The sequence below is a fragment of the Medicago sativa genome, chromosome 7, assembly GCF_051527215.1.
Source record: "Medicago sativa cultivar Bolivia chromosome 7, Bolivia_mono, whole genome shotgun sequence".
Lineage (NCBI taxonomy): Eukaryota > Viridiplantae > Streptophyta > Magnoliopsida > Fabales > Fabaceae > Medicago > Medicago sativa.
In genome coordinates this window covers 64521053-64542610 of record NC_140755.1, presented here as the reverse complement: position 1 = coordinate 64542610, position 21558 = coordinate 64521053, and the positions used below count along the sequence as shown (strand labels likewise).

Genomic DNA, 21558 nt, shown 5'->3' with positions numbered 1-21558 from the left:
TGATAAGAAACTCTAGTGAGATAAGCTTCTATTGGGTCAAAGAATGTCCAACCTGTCTGGCCCATGCTTAATTAAAGTTTTTTTTTTGCAAGAAAATAAAATAAAATAATATTAACAAATCCGTCTGGCTCCCCTTGTATAACGTCCAAAGGGTTTCTCTAACCCGTTCATGGAAAAATGGCACACTTTTTTTTTTGTAATTTACTCACTCCGATCTCAAATGTAAGAAACTTTTCACTTTTTAGATTCATTCAATAATTGACGTATGTGGTCTATAATATGGACCACATACATCAATTATTGAATGAACCTAAAAAGTGAAAAATTTCTTACATTTGAGACCGGAGGGAGTATAGGAAACAGTGGACCATATCCAATTTTTCAATTGTCAAAATTGAGCTAATTAATGGTGTATCATTTTTGTTTTTTCCGAGAATTAAAATTACTAAACTCAAGAGTTCACATTTTTTTTTGAAAGGTAAACTCAAGAGTTCACATTTAATAATAAATATGAATATTTTAACCCCAATGCATAAAATCCAAATAAATACTAGTACACTAAGTAAATTGAATTTTCCAACCCATTATCTATCCATTTGATAATACACTTTCTTTGGAGTTTTTAGTCCTTCAAATTTGTTTTTGTTTCTCCTTTGCTAGTTTATACCATGGGTGATAATAAAAAGGAAGAGCAAGTGTCATTGAAACTTCTGGTGAACAAAGAGACCAACAAAGTCTTGTTTGCTGAGGCAGGTAAAGACTTTGTGGATGTTCTGCTTAGCTTCTTAACATTGCCTTTAGGAACCATTGCAAGACTTGTGCAGAAGGATTCAACGATAGGGCCAGTTACTATCGGTTGTTTGAACTCGCTCTATCAAAGTGTGGCAGACCTCAAAAAAGAATGTTTTTGGACGGGGAAAATCAAGGGAATGTTATTGCAGCTAAAAAACTCATCTGAAGATTATTGTGGCACTATTAAACTTAACATTGATGACACTCAGACCACAAAGTACTTCATGTGTCCAAATTTTGATCCCTTTAATTGTCGTCGTGTATTGGTAAGTAGCACTTCCTTAATTAAAAATTGTGGGTGTGGGAAATCTTTGACCTGTCCAGTTTCTGTGGAACCATTCCACAGAGGATTTGTTACTGATAACCTGAATGTCATCCCGAATGCCTCGCGTTATACAAGCCTTGGTTTGATCCGGGATTCTGGTATAAAAGGGTTTTTCTAACCTGTACAATGTTACACAGCTTAAGGGGCATTAAATACACTTTTTTATAACTGTCAATTAATAAATAGCCTTTCCTTGAAAATGATTTTTTCCTCTTTCCAATTAACTAATCAGAGAGGTTCATCCATAGTCTCAAGCAAACAAACAAAACGAAATGCTCTTTTTGCCCCTCTCTCTATCCTAACTTTGTGCAACGTTGCCGTCACGGCGGTCGCTACTGCCACAATACTCCGGCGAACTTCACTGTAATTTAGAGGTCCATGTGGAAGGGTCACCTCATGATGCAAATCCATCTGGGTCGGGTCAAAATTTAATGAGATAAAAGCCTATGTCGCCGGCGAAAATTCCGATCAAGAGGTCATTATGTATCGCAATACCTACGGTGTATAGTACAATGTCAGTATGAGATACTGGTTGTTCTTTCTGTCATGAAGGTGAATTCTCTTGTTGGCTGCTTCTAGGAGAGAGCAAAAACAAATCCTTGAGGGACATAAATGGCATTTCATTGTGTTTGTTTTCTTAGAGATAATGAGGTTTGACTTGAAACGTTAATAGGAGAGAGAAAACAATTCTTTTTCAAGGAAAGACCAATTATTAGACAGATTATGTGAGTCAAATGATGTATTTAATGCCCCTTAAACTGTGCAATATTGCACAGGTTAGAAAACCCCGGTATAAAAACCATAAATTTATTGAACGAAATGGATGTCAATGTCACCAAGGAAAAGGTTTTTTTTTTTATTCTCATTAATATTTTGTAAATAGTGTTTTGTTCTTTGATCTTCATACATTATTTCTTTTAGTAGTTAATTTTTCATCTTCTATTCATTTTTTTGACCAATTGACATTTCATACAGGTACTGGATCTATTGAAATGTTCCTTGCTTTCCAAGTCACCTTTGACCGATATATTTTTGGGGAAGAAAAAACCATCACTTGAGAGGTCATTGTTTTTCCCTACTACTTTTACAAGCCATAGTAATTTCCAAACCATCCTCAACTTAGTTATAAGAAAATCAGATGACAAGATATTATACGCACAAGGAGAACAAGATTTTGCAGACATACTTTTAAGTTTTCTCACCTTTCCTTTGGGAGCAATTGTACGCGTTTTTGACGAAAATTTGCCTTTGGGAAGTATTGATACTTTGTACAAGAGTATTGTTAACTTGGAGGAAAACAAATATTTGTTGTCAGAAGAAGCAAAAAGGAGGCTTGTTGATCCATATGTGGCCAGGCAGTTCAATTCTAGCAAATTCATGTTACCGTGTCCCAAAGATAAATTTGGATATTATTTTTATTTTCAAAATGAAAGTTCAAAACAAAGTAATGATCCATTTTTCATAACTGATGAACTTAGGAGGGTTGACAAAAATCCTTTATTATAAAAGCTAGACTTGTTTGGCTATCATGTTTGCCCTAATCCTCCTTACTTTGCCCTAATTCCCTAGCTTTTTTCCCTCCTAAACATGTACTAATTGCTCGAGTAATCTCATCCGTTCAAGCACTTGATCACATCCGTTTATTCAAACTTGAAAAAAGTTCTTTCACTTCGTTAATGCAATTGAATACGTATTAAAGCCTAATCAAGTCGGTCAACATTTCCCTACACTAATTGCTAATCAGAAATAACTGATTCCCCTACACTAATTGCTAATCAGAAATAACATAAACATCCCTTAGAAAGCGGCAATTGAAAATGTTTCACGCATACATTTTTCAAGTTTGAATTGCTAATCAGAAATAACTGATTCCCCTACACTAATTTCAAGTTGTTTTAGTTCGAAAACCCCTATTTTGCTTCTCTTAACCCCTAAATAACGATGTACTATAAATAGAGACCATTACACCCTCTTTTATTCATTCAGAAAGTTAGCAATACAAGGCAAGGTTCAAACATTAGAGCTTCAAGGCAGAGAATCTCATGTATAGTGCTTGGTGATATTGGTGACATCAACACTTCTCTGGTTTTCTCTAGGGTATATTTTTCTATTGTTTTGTAATGATGTATGTTTTCATGTGCTGCATGTTTTTTCATTTTCTTACATCAACAAAAAAACTAATAATTAAATTAATAATAAAAGATCTAACAAACCTCTTTTAAAAGAGCAAGATAACTCTAATAAACATGTTTCTAAAAAGTAACAATATACTAAAAGAGCTTGGTATCTATTTGTAAGTTAATGAGTATAAGATTATTAAATATAATAAGGTAAATTCAAATAAGGGGGACGAGGCGAGTTTAAACATCCCCAACCCCGATCCCGTAATAAAAAATCAGGTTTTCCCCACACCCACAGCCAGTTAAACTGGCTTTTTCCCGTTAAATTCAGGGTAGGGGCAGCTGGGTCAGGACAAGGGTGGACTTTGTTGCCATGCATACAAATAAGTCAAGTAAAGTATGATTCAAACTTGTCTTCATGAGCATAGTTCTGAGCATAGTTCTATTGGTAGATAGATATAATGTATGCAATAAGCAAGGGCGAAAATTCATATCTCATATTCACCACTTATTTAGCTTATAGGATGAATTTTGAATCAATAGAGTACTTAAAAAAATATTATCTATGATCTTATTAATAAGAGACATTTGAGTCAACAAAATTGATATATTTAATCCAAATTTTAAACTAAATACATCAACTTTTATTGAACTCAAATGTCTTTTATAAATAAAACCAATCTTTCCTCAAAAATAAATAAAACCAATCTACGAGCACCATATTAAGTGAATCCCATTTAAAAAAACGAGTATTAAGTTTTCCTTTACTCCCTCTGTTTTTAAAATACAAGCAAATTTTGACTTTTATGTTCATTCAATTAATGATGTATGTGGTGTATAATATAGACCACATACATCATTAATTAAATGAACAAAGTCAAAATATGCTTATACTAGTATTTAAAATCGAAGGAGTATTTTTTACTCAAATTAATGGCTTCTATCGAGGGAAAAAAAACCAAAATAATGATTGAAATTTTTTTTAATCCAAAACAATAGCTGAGGATAATAGGGAATTGAACCCTACCCTTGTCGAGTGGCCAAACGTCTGATAGTGAGAGGAGCGAGCATCACGGATATTTTGTTTTATCTTCTCTCAAGTAGAATCCGTGACTCAACTCCAAATGGGTCCCACTAATCCGACCAATAAAAAAACCCTATACCATTACGTGTCACTCTCGCCGCGTCTCTCTGTAACAAAACATTTCGATACATTTGTATTACTCTTTGTGGTTACATTAATTACACTGATATTAATATTTCATTTCTTCTTCTTCTTTTGGTTTTTTTTTTGCCACATTCATCATCATTCATCCAATCACTGTTGTTATTATTCTGAAAAAACGTTACGTAACGTGTCAACTTTCACTAACTGATTCACTTTGGACGGAAGCTCCATGGATCCTACACGAGCTTTTGTCAAAAGTGTTAAACGTGTTGTTGTTAAGGTAAATATATATATAACACATATATAACATAACGTAACATGATTTCTCTTATGTTTTTGATTGATCTAAATATACAACGTTGGTTAGTGTTTTTTTGTTTATATTGAGATCGATGTGATATATTTTTTTTTGACATGGATGAAGACATTTTGTTCTTCGGATTTATTATTTATTAATAGATTTTTTGTTTTTTTCAATATATATATATATATATATATATATATATATATATATATATATATATTTGTAACATATACTATTAGATCTTGTGATAATTGTTAATTTTGATGTTGATTGAGATATTTGAGATATTTAAAACGGTTTATGTACTATTGGATTTTTTGTTTGTATCTAATAAATGATATTATTTATTTTTTAATCATGGATATGGTTATAAGGTTGATTAAATATTTAGTTGTTTTGTGATATATGAAGGTTGGAACAGCTGTGGTTACTAGAAGTGATGGAAGATTAGCATTGGGAAGACTTGGAGCTCTTTGTGAACAGGTGATGATATATACCATTTTACACTATTAAATCACAATATCATTTCATATACAACATGAGCTAGAACTCCAATAGTGCTATCATTAGCATAAGTCAAATTTGTATTTGATAGCATATGCAAATTATGCCAGATCAAGATTTAGTAAAATAGCCAAACATTTCATTGAAATGATTTTAAATATATAACTAGTAGTTCCAAAGTGGCAGATCAGTTGGTAAGTCGAGAAACGTTGAAGGAGTACTAACCACAGTGTCCAGAGTTCAAACCCTCGAAACTAACATATTCATGAAGTTATTAAAAGAACGACATCTACTTATCAGAAAATATTTAACTAGTAATAACGGAACCGTGAAACACGGATATGGAAACACGGATATGGAAAAAAGTGTTGGACGGGAAACTATATCACTAGAAGGTGACACACGTCGTAACGAATCATCCTTTTTGATAATAGTCAATAGATAGAATGGAAGAGCTTCATAAATTGAAGAATATTGTGATTGTAAATGCTTGTCCTGTTTTGCATAAGTGCTTTTGACAATGAATGGTTTTTATAAGTGTGATATTAGTTCTTCATTAATTATGTGATTATTTTTAACTGGATGCCATTTTGTCTGCAGCTTAAAGAGCTAAATACAAGAGGATATGAGGTCATATTGGTGACTTCAGGAGCAGTTGGTCTTGGCAGGCAAAGACTAAGATATCGCCGATTGGCCAATAGCAGGTTTGTTTGTAATCTATCTTTCGCTATAGGAACTATACGTTTTCAGTGACAGGAATCATACTTTCATTTAATGATAACTGGTACATTCTTTCATCACATGAATTTATAAAATTTTGTGTTACATTGATTTGTCATTGAATGAAAATCTGTCGTTGATTTGTTTTCCTTTATCAAACAGAACGAAAATATTGTGCTACATTTAATTAAAAACATTGCTTTTCAAGAAGTAGTTCAATCTTTGAATCGCCAACTCGAAGAATGAACGCCTTTTGTAGTTTTGTTCTTTGAAATTTTTTAATTAGGACTGGCTCTGCAGTTTTGTTAAATAACAGCTATAGCAGCGCATTAGTGAAGCAGAATTTGGACAAAACATTATTTATCTGTGATTCGCTATATAATACAAAATGTTGTTAAATAGCAAATATAGTGGCGCTATAACACTGCTGCATAACGGAATTTGAACAAACTGCTATATTTTGCATTCCGTAAATGACAACAATGAATTAGCATAATATTGGAAGATCTTAGTATGAAATTTGTCATGATTCTGTCTATCAATGAGGCTGATATAAATTTACTTGTTGCGTAGCTTTTCTGATCTTCAAAATCCACAATATGAACTTGATGGCAAAGCATGTGCAGCTGTGGGACAGAGTAGCCTCATGGCTCTCTATGATATCATGTTTAGTCAGGTGAACATAATATTAAGTCTTTAATTCAATAAATCGCGAATCTTGTACATGCGTATATTTCTCTAACATATGAACTATTGTTCTATTAATCGAACTGAGTCCTTATTGATGTGGTTTTCCCTGATGCAGCTTGATGTGACTTCATCTCAACTTCTTGTGAATGATGGATTTTTTAGGGATGCCGATTTCAGAAAACAACTGACTGATACTGTGCACTCATTATTAGAATTAAGGGTCATCCCCATTTTCAATGAAAATGATGCTGTGAGTACTAGAAAGGCACCATATGAGGTATGCTTCTTTTCCTTCAACTATATCATTTGAATTAGCATCCTTGTGAAAGACAGTACTCCCTCTGGTTTCAAATATAAGCAGAAGCCGGTCAAAGAAAGTTGATGTATTTGGTCCATATTTTAGATCAAATACATCAACTTTCTTTTCTACTTTTTTTTAAGAAGCTAAATTAGTCCACCCAAATTGACACTTTGGAGAATCGAACCTGAGACCTTGAGGAGGAACACACTCCCAGGTCCCAAGCCAATTTCATCAGGCCAACGCAAGTTGGTTTTCTTTTCTACTTATATTTGAGACCGGATTAGCACCTATGATTTGATGTGAAGAAAATAGTGAAGTAGGCTTTTCAACAGGCTTGTCAGGCTTTTAGAAAGGTCGGATCAGACCCTAAAAATGGGCCTATGATAGGTAATAAGCCAAGCTCAGGGCTAACATTTTCAAAGTACATCAGGCTCGATCGGTTCAAAGCCTAGCCTAGCTTGGTCTACTTTCACCCCTAATTGGCGTCTGTTCCTCACTTGGCCTTATTAGCTTGGTTTTCTGACGAAGTTACTTTTAATTGTAAGCTTCTGCAGGACTCATCTGGTATCTTCTGGGATAATGATAGTTTGGCTGGTCTATTGGCTTTGGAACTCAAAGCTGACCTTCTTGTTTTACTGAGTGATGTTGAGGGCCTTTATAGTGGTCCACCATCTGACCCGAAATCAAAGTTAATTCACACATATGTAAGAGAAAAACATCAAACAGAAATTACTTTCGGAGACAAGTCAAGATTGGGCAGAGGGGGTATGACTGCTAAAGTTAATGCTGCTGTTTGTGCTGCTTATTCTGGTACACCTGTGATTATTACCAGGTATCATTTACTGTTGAGTTTTGTTTTGCTAAGCTTTAAATGATGCAGTAGATTATTGACACTGAAAATAACTATCTTTTGTTTTGATTTTCGATCCAGCTTATCAAAAGAGACATTGTTTTAATGAATTGTTTCCGTGTGGCCAAGTAGCGGCTGTAGCAGTTTTATAGCACTATACGAATTTGAATAAATCGCTATTGTTTTGCGATAAGCTATTTAGATAAAGTGTTGTCAACGAACCTTTGTAGCTGCGCTATAGCACTGTACCGTAGTGGAATTTAAACAAAATTTTAGTTCCTGTAATCCATGATTGATAGCACTAAATTGAATACTGAAAGTAGTATCTTTACCGAATTTAGAATTGAACAAGGTATCATGTGAACTAGTTTGTAAAAGATTATTATCCTTTATTGATCATGAAACTGCATAAATGATAAATCATTTTGAATCTGGTTATGGACAAGGTTTTAAATTGCGGCCGCATTGCAATCCTTGATATTGTGGAGATTCGCAATCAAATACGGCTAACTTGCCCTTAATCATGACTAGGCTGCGATCGCAGAGACATAAAAAACCTAGGCTCAAGTGATGAGAATATATCATCATTTCTGTTGTATTCATTTTGTTAATTTTCTGATATGCAATTTTGAGTCTGAAAAAGCACTTACTACCCGAGTACAATCATATGTTTAAAATTTTCATTTTTCTGACATTCCTTTTTCATTTCAACCTCCTTTCAAGTGGCTATCCTAATGACAACATCATGCGAGTGCTTCAAGGAGAAAGAATCGGTACTGTATTCCATAAGGATGCTCATTTGTGGACCAGCATAAAGGAAATAACTGCACATGAAATGGCAGTTGCAGCACGCGACAGCTCTAGGAAGCTTCAGGTATTTACCTACTTAGAATGTGAAAAACAAGGTTTATTTTCATGTGGCGAGTAAGTTTAATAACTAACTAATAACAAATTATTCGCCAACTACTAACTAACTATATATATATAATATTGTTGCCAATAATACAATGAGTTCGTGTTGGTGATTTTGGTTTTAGATTCTAGATTCCAAAGAAAGGAAGAAAATATTGTTGGATGTGGCTGATGCATTAGAGAAAAATGAAAGTGAAATAAGGCTTGAGAATGCTTTGGATGTTGCTGATGCAGAGGAGGCTGGATATGAGAGATCACTGATATCGCGTTTAACACTAAGACCTGAGAAGGTAAGTACTTAATTGGCTAAATAATGAAAAATAATTTGCTTAGCATTCATTTTGTTTTTGTTGTCCAAACAAAAACAAATTTGAAAAGGAGATAATTTAAGTTATAGCTTCTCATGAATTGAAGGTGAAAGAATTGAAAAGATCTTATAATCATTAATTCTCTTTTAAGATGTGACGGTATGATTGTTTTTAGTTCCACTAAAGATGTTTTTGTCGATATCTAATTAACATAAGGGCTAGAATATATAATGTTATTAGAGGAAAGTTTATAATTTCTGCTATGATCACAAGCCATTTTTTGTAAATAATGATCATCGTGACATCGTAAATATATTAATGAGAAACGATCAATGTCTCTTTCTTTATAAGTATTACTTACATACCTATACAAGTTTTGCTATCTATTTTCGTTAACGTATCCAAGCTCCATCATATTGTGATTTTTAAATATTTCATGTCCTGTGTGTGCCTACTATGTATCCGAGCTTCATAGCTAGAAGCTAATCTTATGTTTTATGAAGTTTTCTCTTTCAAGTATAATGTTTTTACCTAACCTTGATTTGTGTGTTTTCAGATTGCTAGTCTTGTAAAGTCTGTTCGCAAGCTGGCAGAAATGGAAGAACCAATTGGTCAGATTTTGAAGAGAACTGAGGTCTAAACCAACTGTACAATTGTGTCATTAATCAGTTACTAAGTAACAAATGAAATTGGTTTTGTGATATATTGTACTAATATTCATCAGTTTCTACTTTTTATATGTTTAAAGAATGTAACAATATTTGACTTATGCAATATTCGATAACAACAAATTCTGGAAACTGAATGATGTTATTGAATCTTGCACCCTACTTTTCAACATTCACTTTTGTCGATTCTGATTAGTACTCTTTGTGTCCAGCTAGCAGATAAACTCGTTCTGGAGAAAATATCATGTCCCTTGGGTGTACTTCTAGTTATATTTGAGTCTCGACCCGATGCTCTTGTTCAGGTTATAACATACCTATTCTTTTTCAATTCTTTGATTTGTTTAACATTTCGAACATTGATTCTTACAATGATCATTGAAATGGACCAATAGATAGCTGCATTGGCAATTCGAAGTGGAAATGGTTTATTGCTCAAAGGAGGAAAGGAAGCCAAACGATCTAATGCAGTGTTACACAAGGTTTGTCGATTTTATTTAGAGCATGTTTGGATTGATTTATTTGACCTTATCTACTAGCATAAACACTTACGAGACTGTTTGAGATAATTTATGAAAACAACTTATGACATTTCCATAAGCTCTATTCAGCTTATTTTCATAAGATCTCCATGATAGCTTATGAAAACAATTTGCCTTTAGTTTATCTTTTGTTATAGAAATAGCTTATAAGTAATTGTTTATATTGATTAATAATAACTCATTTCATATATTTTTTCTTCATTGTTGTAGATTATTACTTCAGCTATACCAGATACAGTTGGTGGCAAACTTATTGGCCTTGTTACTTCAAGAGAAGCGATTCCTGATCTACTCAAGGTTGTTACATCTAAAATTTGAAATTGTTTATGTTGTTTGAAATGGTTTTCAACTAACTAAACTCTGCAACAGCTTGATGACGTGATAGATCTTGTGGTCCCTCGAGGCAGTAATAAACTTGTTTCTCAAATCAAGGATTCTACAAAGATTCCTGTTCTTGGTCATGCTGGTAATATATAGTACATCATAAGTTTCCTATTTCCCATTTGTGACCAAACTTAAGGAAAATTAGTAGCATAGACGCGTATATTTTGTGTATCAGTGTATGAATATTGTTAAATTGCTATTTGTATATAGATGTGTCCAATTATGACTTTCCATCTTCGAAAACAAATTAGTAGTATTTAAGAGATATATTTAGGAAAAAAATTGTAATAGATGTATGTAAATTGTAATAGAGATTATATTGAAGGACACTTTTTTTAAAAGGGGCGCTTATATTTAGAGACAGGCGTAGTATTAACTTGTGATCTTTGTTATGCAGACGGAATATGTCATATATACATTGACAAAGCAGCTAATATCAATGTGGCAAAGAAGATTGTTAAGGATGCAAAGACTGATTATCCTGCAGCCTGCAATGCAATGGTGAATACAGTTTAAATCGCATGCAGTGTATTGTTGCACATTTGCATTTAATGATGTATATAAATTGAATCTTTAGATTGCTCATTTTAATGTTGTATCATGATGTTCCTAGGAAACCCTTCTTGTACACAAAGATCTAGCAGGAAATGGTGGACTGAACGAACTTATTGCTGAACTCCAAAAAGAAGGTTTGACCTTAATTTCTTATCTTTCTATTCAGTTTGTGTTTGCGAAGATTTTGAGTAGAAACTAAAAGCATATTTAACACAATAAATCATAGGATAATAACATGGCTGGTGTATATTAATCTATATGCAGGTGTTCAACTATATGGTGGACCAAAAGCTAGTGTCTTATTAAAGATTTCTGAAGCAAAATCTTTCCATCTGGAGTATAGCTCACTGGCTTGTACGATTGAAATTGTAGATGATGTATATGCTGCGATTGACCACATACATGATCATGGAAGGTAATTTTGGGTTCCCTTGGAAAACCTTTGTTGTCATTATATTATTATTGATATCATTATCTTATAAGTCTTAAGTTTTTTTTTTTGAATCGGATCTTATAAGTCTTAAGTATTTGTTGTTTCCTGTTTCTGCAGTTCTCATACTGATTGCATCGTTACAGAAGATAGTAAAGTTGCTGAAACTTTCTTACGTCAAGTTGACAGGTATGTCTTTAATGTTTTCTTTGATCCTTTTCTAGTTCATGAAACACCGACGTAGACACATACACCAAACACGACACTGGCATGTGGTCACCAATAACAATTTGATCCTTTTCTACATTTGGACATAATTCCTTTGACATAAGTAGCATTCATGCTTCGATGTGGCACAGTTACTCTATGACTGCGTCATGTTTGTGACTAGATGTTGCCGAGTGCTGACACTTGAAATTTACTTTTATTCCTTTTAGTGCTGCTGTATTCCACAATGCAAGTACAAGGTTTTGCGATGGAGCACGCTTTGGACTTGGTGCAGAGGTATTGTACTTTCAAAAAACTTGTTGTAATTCATAATAGCAACACAGTTATTCAAATTTTTATTGACTGTTCTTGATTCTGTTAACTGTTGATCAGGTTGGAATAAGCACAAGTAGAATTCATGCCAGAGGTCCTGTAGGAGTCGAGGGCTTGTTAACAAATAGATGGTATGGAATTTTCCAATGTCTCTGATTTTGTTTTTATTAAATTAATACAATGGATATAATAAAATATCAACTGAAGAAAGTTTTGTGATAATTTGTAAAACCTGATTTTCATGTCTTGTGGTCGTGTCCTGTGCGCGAATTGTTGGATCTTTTGATGCTTAGAAATCTCTAGATTACTTTTTTAAATAGTTAATCGATTAGGAAGCATTTGTTATCGATTAATTGAATGGTTTAATCGATTAAATCGTGTCTGTGTTATTTCAATACCATATCTTCATTCATTTTTCTATTTATCATGGCCGAATACTTGAATTAAAATTAGACTAAATCATATGCTATGTTGCAGGGTATTGAGAGGGAATGGCCAAGTGGTAGATGGCGATCGAAGTATGATTTATACACACAAGGAGCTGCCAGTAAAAGCGTAATAACTATGCAATCAGTTGAATCAGAGATTTATTTTACACACAATTGGATCATTGTTGTTCTCATCAAACATGCAGCTATTTTCTGTTCTATTTCAATATACAGAAGTCTGCTGGCACTGTATAATGTTAAATACTGCCATTGCCCCATTCCAGATTTATTTTTTCTTACCTGGAACATGTTCAGGGGAAAGAAAATTACTGTTTGATGAATATTATTTTCTGTGTACTAAGTTTCTCTTTGATAAGTTGCTGCTTATGATTTGTGAAACAATAATGCAGTGAAGCAGTGACAAATATGGAAAGCACATGCCATCATTGACATTACATCTTTGTGTAGTTGAATAATTAATTATACACTTATTATTCTTCTATATAATTTAGCTTGTGTTAATGTTTAGACAGCATTTATCTACTTTTTACTATCATGTAAATGTGGTATGTTCTACACAGGTAAGTTATCTACACATTCTACATTGTATCTAAAACAATCATAAAAAAACCCTATTCTAAATACTCCCTCCGTCCCTTAATGTAACCCCCCTTTGCATTTTTCACATTTCTTAAGAAAAGTTGTCAGTGTAATTAATGTGTCTGTTTTGTGTATTAATATTACCAAATTGTCCTTTGTTTGTATGTGTATTAAATTTGACTATTCATATTTCAAGACAAGTTAGTATTATTAATTAGGGGTATGTTTAGGAAAAAAGTAATAAATGCATCTAGTAATTTGAAAAGGGGGTTACATCTAGGGACAAAAATAAAATCAAATGAGTGGTTACATTAAGGGACGGAGGGAGTATCAGATTCTACACACTACCGGAAAATATCATATTCTCTAGGGGTGTGTTTGGATTGAGGGTTTAGGAGGGAAAGGGAGGGGAGGCGGGAGGGCTTACTTTTATATTTTGAAAAAGCCTATTAAGTAGATAGGTCAGACTTAGGCCATCAAAAAAGCCTACGAAGCCTAACAGGTCGGCCTGTTTACGCATGTTATTAAAATTTATTTTTTATTTATAATAAAATATAATTTATATTAAACATAAAAATAAAGAAACAACTCAAATAATAGACTTTTTAAATAGGCTTTAAGGCATTATAGTGAAATAGGCTTTTAAGGCCTTATAGTGATAGACAAGCCTTACAATGAAATAAACTTTAAGGCATATTTAGCCTATTTAGAAGTAGATAAAATGAAATGTTTAAGACTTTAATAATAAGTAGGCTTGTAAATAGGCTTTCAGGCCAGGCCAGGCCAAAAAAACAGGCCTATGAAAGGTCATACGCCATGCTCAGGCTTGCAAATTTTTTCTTAGGCCAGGCTCAGGCCTATCAAAGCCTGACCTGGCCTGGCCTATTCCCAACCCTAGGGGAGGGCTCACTTTTATATTTTAAATTACGAACAATGAAAAATGTTTTTTTAAAATAAATTAAGAGTTTTTGAAGTATTATATGATCATTTATCATTTTGTTAATTCAATTTTCTTAAAATCATTTTATAACGTCCATAATTTAAGAAAGAAAAGTAAACTCTCCCCTCCCTTCCCCTCCTAAACCCATCATCCAAACACAACCTAAGAATCGATCACCCACTTTAAGGCAATATAAGCTGCTTAGATTTGCAACTAATAAACTTACCTATGTTGGTGGAGAATATATTGTGTCCCATAATACTCGCAGACACCTTTCGCTCTGCCGTGAAGACTACACTGCCACCGCGCCGGAACACCGCCTGCAACCATTACCTCTATCTGATCACTACCGGACAGATCAATACTTATAATGGGTAAAGGGGGAAAGAAATAGATAATTGTCAAACTTATATGACTAATTCATTTTGTAATGTGCAGTATGCTAGTTACTAAATGATTTTAGTTTTTTGGTATTGTGTTGAATATTTATAGTTTCATTCATAATGATATGCTCAATACATGTTGGTACCTCAATGAATGTATTGGAGCTAGTTATGGATTTGGCTATCCTTGCAAGGACATGAGCTACCTTATTTGCTTGTTTCCTATTAAACTCGGTAAATAGTTGCATGTTTGATGAGATTATCATAGAGTTTAGCAAGTAGGAAACACCCTTCATCATCATGGATAAACATACTAATTCCACGCTATTTCGGTGTATAGATAACGATGCATCAATGTTACATTTGCACATACCGACTCACAGTTTCATATTACGATTATTAAATTAATTAATTAATTTAACATTTTTAGGTGACAATTTTTTTTTTTTGACAAAAGGTGACAAATATATATATATATATATATACACACACACACACACACACAAACGCACGCCCGGCTCGGCTGGCCGAGTAGCGGTGTCTCTTGAGACATCTTTGCGTTCACAAGACTGGTTACCCCAAGGGTAGACCTTGGGAGTGATTCCCCTCTTTTTATTTTGACTAAAAAGTTATTTCCCTCTTATATAAATACTATTAATAGGTGTGTTCATCCAATGTGAAACTTTCACCTTTTTTAATTCACACAACACTAATTCTATTTAATATGAGACTTTGTGTTTACTCTTTCAGTTTTTAGTTATTTGCTCTGTGTTCCAACATGAATATTATGGATTTACTATTCTTCTGTATAATTTAGCTTGTGTTAATGTTTATACACCATTTATGTACTTTTTACTATCATGTAAATGTGGTATGTTTTCTACACAGGTAAAAAATCTATACATAATTACTAAAAAAAATCTTAAAAACACCTAAATTTTCAATATCAGATTCTACTACTACCATAAAATATCATATTCTAAGAATCAACCACACCCATTTTAATGCAGTATCTTTAAGTTTAACTTATCTAATAATAATATAAACTTGTACAAAGATTAGTTATGAAACTACTTATGGGTAGTGTGTAGAATATAAGCTTCTTAGATTTGCAAGTAATATATGTTGGTGGAAAATGCATTGTGACTGACAATCCTCTTCCCCTCTCATCTCCTTCCCATAACTAATTAGCATTTTAAGGCATAATTGTGATATATACTCTAATTATTGGCAAAAAGAGCATATAATCTTAGAAAGTTATTAATATTGTTTAAATTTAAAAGTGATTTTCTCAATATATAGTATAGAGAAATAGTAAGGCTCAATGGAGAATTGCTTCAGTCAGATATTGAGTTGCGTCGACGATTTGGAAGTAATGACGACATCTTCTCCGATGAGATTATGTGAAGGCTTAAATATATAAAAGGAAATAAGACATCTTCTCCGATAGAGAACTTGAGTTTCGGTCCCTGCAATTGCAAATCCTTTCAATTTGACCTTGCAAATATTAATCATTTTTAATTTTGAATCATGATCTCTATTTTGTTTTTTTTGCTGAAGTGATATGTTTTCGCTGATGTGGCAGTGATGATTGCGCATCAATGGGAATGACAAAAATTCCCTTAAGGCATAAAGAACTAAGTAAAATGACAAAAATACACTTCTTCTCCAATTGAATTCTTATACCTCAACTACTCCATGGTTACCATTTCAAACTCAAAAATTCATTAAATGTTGAACTTAACTCATAAAAAGCAAAGAAGTCTGGTCAACTGACACAGTGTCTTCTTTGTTTTCTCGTACCCTATGAAATATGGATCTTCTAAAAAAGTGAAGTTCTACCACACAATTAACAACAAGGAAAGGGTTTTCAGATGGTTAGGATGGGAGTTGGTCCTTCGAGGGATGTTTTAGGTATTTTTTTAGGAGTATTGTGTTTTTTTGGGTAGAGAGCATTTTAGGTATGATTTTTTTTGTTATTCTGTCATTTTGTGGTGTGCTCCATCTGGATGCTCCCAATGATCTGATATTAAACTTCACTACCAACCATATAGCTAGATCCTTAAACTCCCTAAAGTTTACCAATTTGAATCAATCATCCCACCTCAACTTCCTCATGCTCCCTTCACTTCTTGTTTGCAGATTCCAATTCTTGTATACCCATTTTAGAATCAGAAACACAAAGCACCTAGGAGAAAGAATAAACAAGGATCGCAAACATGAAACACAAATTGAAGCAAAGCAGACGCAGAGGCGAGAGAGATAAAGACCAAAAATGGGAGTGAAAGTTTTGAAGAGGGAGAGATTCTAATAGTGGTGATGGATGAAGAGGGAAACAAAGAAGATGAAGATAGAGGGATTCAAGATTTGTTGGGATTGTGGGTTTTTGGATGATAAGGATAGTTTTGTCCTTACCATAGTGGTTTTAATGAGTTTGTGTGTCCAATTCCTAGACAATTGTGCCACATCACCAAATTTGTGCCACTGCAGAAACCAAAACTCAAGTTTACAATATTTGCATAGACCATTTGCATATTTAAGTCTGATGTAGATTTAAAATGATAACTGAATTTAATCTACCTCTTACACAACACACATAATCTTATCAGAGAAGATTTTGTTATTACAAGACTTTCAAATCCTTGGCACGACCGAAAGTTTGACCAATGTAAGTCTCTTCTGAGCCCTACTGCCATGCCCAAACTAAATCAGAAATTTCTCTATACTATACAATGAGAAAATCACTTTTAAAATTTAAACAATGTTAATTTCTACAACAACAAAAAAATCATGGGTAAAGATTTCTTCCTAGTCCATATAAATAAAATCAAAAACTTACGTATACAAAGTTCATGTTAGTGAGAAACTCAAACTATATGTTTTGCAAACCGATTAAAGCAGTCATATTTCATTGTCGTCTCACTGTATGTTTAAGATTATATGTGTGTGAGTATGAGATTTTCTTTTATCCAATTAAAAATACATCACTATAACTTGTTCATATAATTTATCATAATATATTTGAAGCTGTGACAACAATTAAATTTTTATTTAAAATTATGACAATTAACCTTACCAACAAATAATTAAAAATAACAGCAAAACCTTAAAAGACCATGAGATGTAAGCTAGTATAAAACTCATCAGTTGAATATTGTAGTCTTTTCAACAATTCCTCTCTTTTGATTTAAGTTCAAACATAATAGATCTCATATAAAGTGACATGACTTATTAAAATATCAGCAAATAAGAGTTCGAGTATTGAAAATAGAGTATTAAAGCAAATGTGACCAACAAAATTTTTATACTAAAGAAGACTAGCTAGGCATATAGCATACTAAGATTCTAAAGTTTTAGGGACAAATCAAGGAATGAGGTTGAAATTTGGTGGCTATTTGGGTCATCATGATTGGTATTTCCCCTTAGCACATGATTGTTAAGAGCAACACCAAATGAAGGAACCTGCAACTGATTATTAAGTTCATAATTTCCAAATCCCACATTATTATTCAGTGGAGTTTGGGTAGCCCAAGCAGAGTTACTGATCATCCCAAATGGGTTGTCATAGCTTGCACGTACGGGCAACAGGTTGAGGCCATCCAAGTCCATGATAAAAAGGTGACGACCATGCAACAGTGAAGGGATATGGGTGATAAATTGAATATGGACACAAATGATGATCCCCAAGTCCAAACGTTCCTAATTGAATTTCTTTTTCAATTCTCGCAAGAACTCTTTCACGCCTATGGGCACCTTGGTGTCCTCCCAAGGCTTGAGAACTTGAAAACTTCTTGTTGCAAAACTTACATGGGTATTCCCTCAGCTCCTCATGGATCTTGAGGGATTTGGATGAAGATCCTCCACTTCTCCCTCCTCCTAAACTCAGAGACAATGACGTCTCTGAATCAGCAACTATAGCATCATCCATCTTGCGCTTTAGCTTTTTGTTATCTGTTGGAACATCATCACCAAATCGTAGTGTTTCTGACATTGATAATAATTATATTATTATTCAACTTCAAAGATGATGGATTGTAATGTGATTTTGAAGGATATTTATCAACATGAAAAAATATATTTTATTATTTATTAAAGGTAATATATTTTTAATAAATGACCTTGATATTAAAGAGACTTTGAAATGTCAAACTTTAGGATGCATGAACTTAGTTCTTACAATATAATAATGTATATTTTAAATTAATCATACTCCTACAGTATTTTAATTTTTGTATCACCCATTTGGGGTCGACTTGCACTGGTTTTACTGGGTTAGGTTTATGTCCTCAGTTTTTATGTAAATGTTTCCATTTTTTAATAATATTTATGAGCATTTGACAAAAGATTATAGAATGATACTAACTTAATTGGAAGTCTCTCTGTTTGATGTCATTTTGTTCTTGCCTTATAAAAAGAAATTAATTACCAATAGGTTTATGAATTTGAAAGTTTTTAAATCTATGCTCCCATTGTTTTAAAAAAATTATGTTCTCACCCTAGTTCCACAGTTTTGCATATATGTAGGGATGAGTTTGACTTAGCATGCTTTGAAAAACTTAATTAATCCATTTAATATATAAAAATATTTAATTCATATTCAATTTGAAACCAAATAAATCGACATGAAGTCATGGTTTGTAGCTTTTTAATTATGGAACCATGGCTAATTAACAATAGATTACAAAATCTAGCAGTTGTTTTTATACATCAAGGTGATCACCATAGCATATTACGCAGCATTTTTAAAATCTAGTCATGGTTTGAGGGTTTAGACCGCCAGTAATTACCGAGGGTCCAAATCCGTTCGTAATGTAATTTTGAATCTGTCACTAATTAAGAGAATTCTTGTATCAAAATCACTTGGGTTGGCCTAGTGGTATTGGTCAAGAATTTGGGAGTATGCTCTTCCACAAGGTCTTAGGTTCGATTCTCTCTGATGCTAATTTAGGTGAGCTAATTTAGCTTTTTATTAGGTGAGCTAATTTAGCTTTTTATTAGGTTCGATTCTCTCTGATGCTAATTTAGGTGAGCTAATTTAGCTTTTTTTTAAAAAAAAAAAAAATCTTGTAGTGACTATACCATATTACACAATATTTTTAAAGTTCAAAAAAAGGTGAGCTAATTTAGCTTTTTATTAGGTTCGATTCTCTCTGATGCTAATTTAGGTGAGCTAATTTAGCTTTTTTTTAAAAAAAAAAAATAATAATCTTGTAGTGACTATACCATATTACACAATATTTTTAAAGTTCAAAAAAAATATTTAAGACTTCTTTACAATAAAAATATTATACATTGTCCAAACCAACTGAGCTATGCTTACACGGACTTTACAAGAAAAATATTGAAAACCTAAAATATGGTAAAACTTTATATACACATACATACCCAATGTAACATTTTATTTATGTTAAGAAAATATATAATTGTATACGCTTTGAATGAATTTGGAACTTATAAACCCCAAATACATAGTTACCTAAAGATGACATTTTTATAGTATATAACATGGGATTAATTTTGATACACTATTTGTGTATAACACATTACAGTGTTAGCTAATTTTTTTGACAGTGTTAGCTAATTATAAATCATAGCTTGTATATTTTTTTAGGTAGATGCGACTAAAGTTAGATAATTTTAATGATCAAACAATTATTATTGATTTAAAATATACAAATCTTTCACACTTCAATATTTATGTATATTTCAATTAAATTCATAAAATATTACAAGCTCCTCCTTTCCATAAGAACCAGAGAGTTAACATAAAAAAAATATGAATAAAATATTATGATCGACTAAACTTAAGAAATAATATTTTAGAGAGAAAAAAGAAATAAATAATAAAACATAAATGTTTGTCAGACATGTGATGCATTTAGAATATAAATATACCATATGTCTGAATGAATCACATATCTGACAAACATTATAAAATATTTATGTCTAAATGCATCACATGTCTAACTTTGACTAAAATATTCTTAACAATGCAGAAAGACATTATAAAATGTTAAGAATAGTTTTGACTAAAATATAAAATGTTTGGCAATATATGTATATTAATATTGCTAATGTATATTTATATTGCTAAGTTTGACTAAAGATTAATGTAGTCGTTAAGAATAGTTTAATTAATATATATTTGTACAAAAACACTCTTATTTTATCATTATTTAAAATACTCAACTATAAATATTTTCATAAAATCAAATATTTTAATGATATCTAATAATAAGGTCTGAAAAACAATGGTCAATCCTATTTTAAGATTCCAAAATATTCATATTATTTTGAAAGAAAAAAATTAAAGATGTATAATACTATTTTTTTGACAAAAGATGTATAATACTATTGTGATGTGATAAATAAAAGTTTTGGGTACGATTCTCGCTAGTGCTTTTGAGTTTGTGATGAATATTACTTTTATGTTGAGTGTTAGTAAATTATGGAATGAATAATATATTTAATGAATTAAATAATTTTAAATTTCAAAATAGGAATCCATTAATCTTTTCTTAGAATGTGATTTTTTTCGTCAACACTTGGTTCCGGTTTCCGCAGTGGATGGGAATTTTTAGTGTTTTACCATTTCATGTTTGAATTTATGCTTTGCAATTTCGTGATTCACAATTGTTTTGGGAGGATGTTCATAATTGCTTTCAAAAAATCTGGTTGGCTTGTATCTAGGTCATATGAAAGGTAATTCTCAAACTTTTTCAACAAAGATTTGTCTCTGTCGGACCGTTCTGCAATGACACAAATATATCTACTGGGGGGTTAGATTTGTCTCTGTCGGACCGTTATGCAATGACACAAATATATCTACTGGGGGGTTGGCTTTTCCAAAGTAGGTGCAGAGAAAAGGTGGTAATTTTTATATTATGCTTATTTGAACAACGCAAATGAGAAGTTGTTCATTAATGGAGATCAACAAAATACTCAAGATAGCGAAAAGTAAAAACCAATTGACATAATCAAATTAAATGAGAGAGAATCACATAGTTTGAAGATATTGATAATAAGCTAAAAATTATACAATAACTTATTTGAAAAAGCACCTAACTTTGTTAAAACTTATTGTTAGGCCCCCCAAA

The 21558-nt window shown here is 32.4% G+C and overlaps 2 protein-coding genes across 3 annotated transcripts; both read left to right on the top strand.

Moving 5' to 3' along the window:
- Positions 1-668: 668 nt before the first annotated feature.
- Positions 669-2623, top strand: LOC146907666 (uncharacterized). Its single transcript, XM_085729139.1, has 3 exons — positions 669-1225; positions 1894-1963; positions 2093-2623. Exons 1-3 carry the CDS (start codon positions 669-671, stop codon positions 2621-2623), a joined length of 1158 nt encoding a protein of 385 aa, XP_085585265.1.
- Positions 2624-4466: 1843 nt separating this feature from the next.
- LOC146907665 (delta-1-pyrroline-5-carboxylate synthase-like) lies at positions 4467-12993 on the top strand. 2 transcript variants are annotated; one of them, XM_085731035.1, is made up of 20 exons: positions 4467-4685; positions 5121-5192; positions 5814-5917; positions 6507-6609; positions 6739-6900; positions 7479-7756; positions 8498-8648; positions 8812-8976; positions 9551-9628; positions 9875-9964; positions 10055-10141; positions 10412-10498; positions 10571-10667; positions 10983-11086; positions 11199-11274; positions 11405-11555; positions 11691-11759; positions 12008-12074; positions 12171-12241; positions 12588-12993. In XM_085731035.1, the coding sequence occupies exons 1-20, from the start codon at positions 4635-4637 to the stop codon at positions 12667-12669; spliced, it is 2145 nt and encodes a 714-aa protein (XP_085587161.1). In that variant the 5' UTR covers positions 4467-4634; the 3' UTR covers positions 12670-12993. The 2 variants fall into 2 exon arrangements, with proteins under 2 accessions (XP_085587161.1, XP_085587160.1); XM_085731034.1 differs by having other exon boundaries at positions 7470-7756.
- The last annotated feature ends 8565 nt before the right edge of the window (positions 12994-21558 follow it).

Excerpts from the sequence above, each read along its gene's own strand:
- LOC146907665 (XM_085731034.1), top strand. The coding sequence starts at position 4,635 with ATGGATCCTACACGAGCTTTTGTCAAAAGTGTTAAACGTGTTGTTGTT. Across the intron at positions 9,965-10,054 it reads GACCCGATGCTCTTGTTCAG|ATAGCTGCATTGGCAATTCG; the intron begins GTTATAACATAC and ends ATGGACCAATAG. Across the intron at positions 10,142-10,411 it reads CTAATGCAGTGTTACACAAG|ATTATTACTTCAGCTATACC; the intron begins GTTTGTCGATTT and ends TCATTGTTGTAG.
- LOC146907666 (XM_085729139.1), top strand. The coding sequence starts at position 669 with ATGGGTGATAATAAAAAGGAAGAGCAAGTGTCATTGAAACTTCTGGTG. Across the intron at positions 1,226-1,893 it reads CGGGATTCTGGTATAAAAGG|GTTAGAAAACCCCGGTATAA; the intron begins GTTTTTCTAACC and ends AATATTGCACAG. Across the intron at positions 1,964-2,092 it reads TCAATGTCACCAAGGAAAAG|GTACTGGATCTATTGAAATG; the intron begins GTTTTTTTTTTT and ends CATTTCATACAG.